Source organism: Magnolia sinica, chromosome 3 (genome assembly GCF_029962835.1).
Source record: "Magnolia sinica isolate HGM2019 chromosome 3, MsV1, whole genome shotgun sequence".
Taxonomy (NCBI): Eukaryota; Viridiplantae; Streptophyta; class Magnoliopsida; order Magnoliales; family Magnoliaceae; genus Magnolia; species Magnolia sinica.
This window is the reverse complement of record NC_080575.1, coordinates 26,598,649-26,605,061: the sequence shown is the minus strand read 5'-3', so window position 1 is coordinate 26,605,061 and position 6,413 is coordinate 26,598,649. Positions and strand designations below refer to the sequence as shown.

Here is a 6,413-nt window from a genome sequence, read left to right as displayed (position 1 = left end):
ACCAGCGCTGGAACCTTCGTAGGGTAGACAATGATGTTTATGTGTCTTATAAGGCCACACAGACATGGATGAAGGGAAAAGAAATATATCAGCTTGATCCAAAAACTTCTCTGGCCCCAGGAAAATTTCAATCCTAGGTGTTCAATTCCCACTATGTCCTGTGATGTGGCAGACTTGAGCTTTGGATATGCTTCAATTTTGGGTTCATTGCATAAAATGATATGTTAAAACGAATGGACGGCATGGATAAGAAAAAAGTACATCATGGTGGGCCCTACAGAATTTAATTATGCAATCCGAGTCATGGTTCAACGTGCTTCAACCGTGAGAATGATGAATGGGTAAAAGTGTATACGCTACTAAAATCAATTAGCTAGCATTCCTCTCAAGAACTGTTACCCCTACAAACCGAAGCTGAGAGGCTCTAACAACAGAGAAAACAAGAGGGAGAAGCCAAAGAACCCAAAAAGCTTTCTGGTGAATTCTTGTACACTCCTCCCCCCCTTTTTTTTGTTTTTTTTTTTTTTTGTTTTATTTATTTATTTATTATTATTTTATTTTTTTTTTTGGATTTTTACACCCACTTTTTCTTAATTTGCACACATCCATTTTCCAATTTGCGAATTGAGATGGTGCAGTTCCAAAATGAATGTTGAAACCATTGACTCTAGGAATATATAATCTTTCAGGGATAATGTTTGTGCAAGCAGTACTAGTTTTGGTGGTGATTTTGATTGGATGGGCTTATCAAGCCATCCAACCTCCACCACCAAAGTTCTGTGGTTCTCCGGATGGCCTACCTGTTACCTCACCTAGAATCAGAATTAGAGATGGAAGGTATCTGAGCTACAAAGAAAGAGGAGTCCCCAAGGATACTGCTACCTACAAAATCATCATTGCCCATGGCTTCGCTGACTCCAAAGACTGTGTCATACCGGTTTCTCCAGTATGTAAAATCCTTACTTTTCTTTGTTTCAATCCAAATCTTTGATGGGTTTTGATGCATAGCGAGTCACAGACAATTTCATGGCCAAGATGGGTTAGAAAAGGCCCCATTGACGACAGAAGTGATCCGGACTGTCGGACCTTAGATCGGGCATATCTCACAATCCGGAATGAGTTGTCGGGCATAAAATATATGATTTTAGGGTAGAACAAGCTACTTTAGCCAACCAACCTGCCTGTGCCGGGTTATGCAAGCCGGATTTACAAAATACCCCTGGATCGACGGTCATTTTCCTAATTTAATTCCGTTTTTACTATAAATAGTAAGTTTTAGTTTGATTATAACTCTTTATTTGTTGGGCTTTAGGAGTTGCACCCAACATGAGAAGAGCTTAGAATAATTAGAAGAACAGCTTGGTGAAGCCAAATAGGACACTTACTATTTTTGGCCAAAAACCTTGCGCACTAGTAGACATCACGACTGTTTATAAATAGCAAGTTTATTATTTATAGTAAGTCGTGAATTCTAGGAGTTTTAGTTGTAGTTTGTTTCTGATTTCTCTCTCATTGCTTGGTATCCCTATTTAAAGGTTTGTGAACTCGTTTATTTCATTCATTAATCAATTTTGAATTTTATAGAATTTATTTTCTATTTTTCTTGCTTTCTTTCTCGTGGATTTGAGAAGCCTCTGTGAGGAGTCCAGAGAAGTTCCGTGGATTCGAGACAATTATCCTCTTGAGGAAGACGGTGTTCGACCTCGTCACGTTCATCCCTACGTCAATTGGTATCCAAGCAAGGATTCCCCTACGGCCGATGGCAAACAATGAAGGTATGAATCAAAATCCTGTGGAAGGTGATCCATGGATTCGTGATCTTGTGGAAAAATGGAAGTTTTTCACTGAGAGAGTTAGTTGATCATACAAGGGTTGCAGGCAACCCTCGACCATCTTGCGGATGCGCTACTTCCACCCCTAGCTCTAAGCGGTGCTCCACCACTTACGGTTGCTCCACTGCGCGTGGTTGCTATACGGCATAATCTCGATTTTCATAGAGCACTACCAGTACAAACCATAAGGATATACCAAATGATTCAAGTTCTACCGAGGAGGACCTTAATGAAGGTTTCGGCTGGCGATCAATCCATGGAGGCGATGATTTAGATTGTGCTAAAAGAGACTATTGAAGTAAGGTTGAACTTCATTGTTTTTATGGTTTATTATGCATAGAATATTTTCTTGATTGGCTAGCCAAAGTAGAGAAATATTTTGATTATATGGATATGCCGGATCATAAAAAAGTAAAATTAGTATCATTTAAATTAAAATCTGGTGCCTCTGCATGGTGGGAACAATTACAACTCTCACGAGCGCGTTAGAACAAGACACACATCTCATCATGGCCATGGATGAGACATCTTCTTTAATCACGATTCCTCCACGGCAATTACGAGCAGATATTATTCCAGCAATACCAGAATTGCCAATAAGAAAATCGAACCATCACAAATTACACTGAAGAATTCTAGTAGTTGGAAACACGAAACGATATGCTACAATCTGAGTCACAGAAGGTGGCACGATTTATAGGAGGGTTACGATCTATAATTCAAGATCAAGTTCAGATGCACCCAGTCGGGACCGTGGATGAAGTGGTTCAGTTGGCAGGTACGGAAAAAACACAGCTTCCAAAAGTTCCGAATTGGCCTTATCCTTCAACTTGACCCCCCCATAACGGGTCCCGCACATGATCCAGTGCTGGCACGAGGAAAATAACCAGTAGGAGAACATCTTTAACCTCCTACAACCGCAAACCGTGATACGGGGAGCGACTCATATAAGCCTCAACGTGTAGCACCCACAATAGTAGGTTAGAGTAGAATTCCAAATCCTTACGTTCGGCCAAGGTCGAACATTTGTTACTGCTATGGCCAACTAAGCCACTTATCAAACACATGTCCTCAACGTCCCACAACACACTTGACCATAAATGAAGGGGGCACTGAATGTAAGGTCATAGAAGAAGACCCTGGCTTTGATGAACATGAGTAAGCCATTGAGAAAATAATAGATGACGATAAAGTGATGGGCAAGAATTGTGGTGAATCTCTAGTTGTGAGGAAATTACTGTATACCCCACGAAAGGAATTACATCCACAACGACATGATATATTCTGCATGTAGTGCACTGTCAACGGAAAGGTCTGTGATGTGATCATAGATAGTGGTAGTAGTGAGAACATCGAATCAAGAGTAATGGCAGACAAGTTGCGGCTACCAACGATAAAACATCCTTCCCCATACTCAATTGGCTAGATAAAAAAGGTGAACGAGACCAAGATAACTGAACAATGTACTATCTCATTTTCAATTGGTAAAAATTATAAGGATCAAATACTTTGTGACGTGGTCAACATAGAAGCATGCCATATGTTACTCGGTCGGCCCTGGCAATCGGACCGTGATGCAACCCATTGTGGATAAGACAATGTCTATATATTAGTCAAGGATATTCAAAAAATAATCCTTACCCCTATGGCACCAGAGAACCACCTTAAATCTTGTAAAGTGGAGGGGAGTTCCCTCTTGACCATTCGGTATTTCATGGATGAATCCAAGGAAACCGGCGAGGTATATGCCGTAGCGGTGAAGGGTGAGGAATCATAACCCACAAACATTCCTCCAAGTTTAAGACTATAACTAAACGAATTCAAAGAAGTTTGGCCTGAAGATTTACACGATGGATTGCCTCCCATGAGGGACATTCAACATTATATAGACCCCGTCCTTGAGGCTAATCTGCCCAACCGTCCTCATTATCGAATGAGTCCGAAGGAGTGTGAGATACTTCAAGGGTAAGTAGAGGAATTGATGTATAAAAGTCTCTTGAGAGAGAGCATGAGCCCATGTGTCGTACCAGCATTATTAACGCCAAAAAAAGATGGAAGCTGGTGCATGTCTGTTGACAGTTGGGCAATCAACAAAATTACCATGAAATATCGATTCCCAATCCCGTGGTTGGACGATATGCTTGATATGCTAAAGGGGGGCAAGGTGTTCTCTAAACTAGACCTAAGGAGAGGATACCATTAGATTCGTATATGACCCGGTGATGAGTGAAAAACGGCATTTAAGACTAAGGAAGGGTTGTATAAGTGGCTGGTCATGCCCTTCGGTCTATCGAACGCACTAAGTACTTTTATGCGTTTGATAAATCAAGTTCTAAAACCATTCACTGGCCGATTTGTGATAGTATATTTTGATGACATGCTGATATATAGCCAGGATGAGATGGAGCACAGGAAATATCTCACGCATGTTCTATATGTCCTACAAATTAACAAGTTATCCCTTAACTTGAAGAATTGTAACTTTTTAATGGACAGCCTATTGTTTTTACGATTTGTTCTAATGTCCACAGGCATCCATGTGGACGATGAAAAGTTGCGAGCCATTAGGGAATGGCCGATCCCGACAAACATTCATGAGGTGAGGAGTTTTCATGGGTTGATGACCTTCCATTATCGATTTGTGTGAAATTTTAGCACAATAGTCGTGCCTATTACAGATTGCATGAAAAAATGACCATTTTAATGGATTAATGAAGCTGATAAAAGCTTTCATAAGATCAAGTATAGTTTGTCCACATCATCGGTCTTAGTGATTCCTAATTTTGTCAAGTTGTTTGAGGTTAAGTGTGATGCTTCATACGTCAGAATTGGAGGAGTATTATCACGGGAAGGCAGACCAGTAGCCTTCTACAGCGAGAAGCTCAGCGAAGCTTGAAAGAAGTGGTTGACATATGAGGTTGAATTGTACACAGTTGTTTAGGCGCTGTGACATTGACGGCATTATCTAATTCAAAGAGAGTTTGTTCTATACATTGGCCATCAACCATTAAAGTTTATTAATAGTCAGACTAACGTGAATCGTGTGCGACATTGGCGGCATTATCTGATTCAAAGAGAGTTTGTTATATACATTGACCATCAAACATTAAAGTTTATTAATAGTCATACTAATGTGAATCATGTGCATGCTAGATGGGTTGCATTTTTATAGGAATTCACGTTCATTCTAAATCACAACTCAAGGCAGCAGAACAAGGTGGTTAATGCACTTAGCCATCGTGCATCACTACTTGTTACGATGAGCAACGAGGTGGTTGGCTTCGACCGTCTCAAGGAATTGTATGCCGAGGGCGAGGACTTTAAAGATGCTTGGATGAAGTGTCAAGAAGGTCACCCCAGTAGCCTTCATATATAAGACAGTTTTCTCATTAAAGGGAATCGATTGTGCATCTCTTAAAGTTCTCTGAGAGATTAGATTATTCAAGAGTTACATGGAGGTGGCCTTGGTGAACACCTTGGGTGAGACAAGATGGGAGCTCTTGTGAAAGAGCGGTATTACTGTCCGCAATTGGTACGGGATGTGGAAAAAGTCGTACAACCTTATCATGTTTGTCAGACCTCTAAGGGGTAATCTCAGAATACGGGCCTCTACACCCCGTTACCTGTGTCTGGCAGTCCTTGGGAGGATTTATCTATGGATTTCGTACTTGGTCTCTCACGAGCACAACGCGGCATAGTTTCAGTATTTATAGTAGTAGATCGTTTCTCCAAGATAACGTACTTTATCCCATGCAAAAAGACCCTCTATGAAACACACGTGGCAAATATATTCTTTAGGGAGGTCGTACGGCTACATGGAGTCCCCAAGACCTTTACTTCTAATCGTGACACAAAGTTCATTAGCTACTTTTGGCGGACTTTGTGGACTCAATTCAATACATGACTTCAATTCGGCAGCGCCTACCATCCATAGATTAATGGACAGACCGAGGTTGTGAATTACACCTTAGGAAACCTCCTTCGTTGTATTTCAAGAGAAAAACCGAAGCAATGGGATTTGACCTTGTCTCAAGCAGAGTTTGCATTCAACAACATGCTAAACCGCTCAATAGGAAAAATATCATTCCAGATTATCTATAGACGAGTGCCTCGTCACATACTCGACTTGGTCCCTCTGCCTAAGTTCCTAGCCACGAGCATTGCAGCAGAACATATGATCGACGGGATCATGGGCATCCATGTAGAGGTGTAGAGTAAGCTACATGCCTTAAATAAGAAATACAAAGAACAAGCGGATAAGCATCGACGACAAAAAGTGTTCGAGGTGGGCGACCACGTTATGGTTAATTTGCACAAAGAGAGATTTCTAACCGAGACGTACAACAAGTTAAAGATTAAGAAGATTAGACCCATACCAATCATCTGAAAGATTAATAATAAGATTTATATTGTTGATCTTCCATATGACATGGTGATCTCACGGACTTTCAATGTCGTAGACCTGACTGAGTATGATGAACTAGAGCAGGACGAGTTCTTTTGAAGTGGAGGGGACTAATGTAGAGCAGGTTGCAGACAGTTTCATGGCTAAGATGGATTAGAAAAGGCCCGGTCGACGAC

At 41.0% G+C, this 6,413-nt stretch overlaps 1 protein-coding gene across 1 annotated transcript in view; it reads left to right on the top strand.

Moving 5' to 3' along the window:
- Positions 1-577: 577 nt before the first annotated feature.
- The window catches only part of LOC131238838 (uncharacterized), a 99,398-nt gene continuing 93,562 nt past the window's right edge, over positions 578-6,413 (top strand). Inside the window, exon 1 of the mRNA XM_058236435.1 lies at positions 578-946. Within this exon, the coding sequence (XP_058092418.1) occupies positions 650-946 (297 nt within the window). The 5' untranslated portion in view covers positions 578-649. The remainder of the gene's footprint in view (positions 947-6,413) is intronic.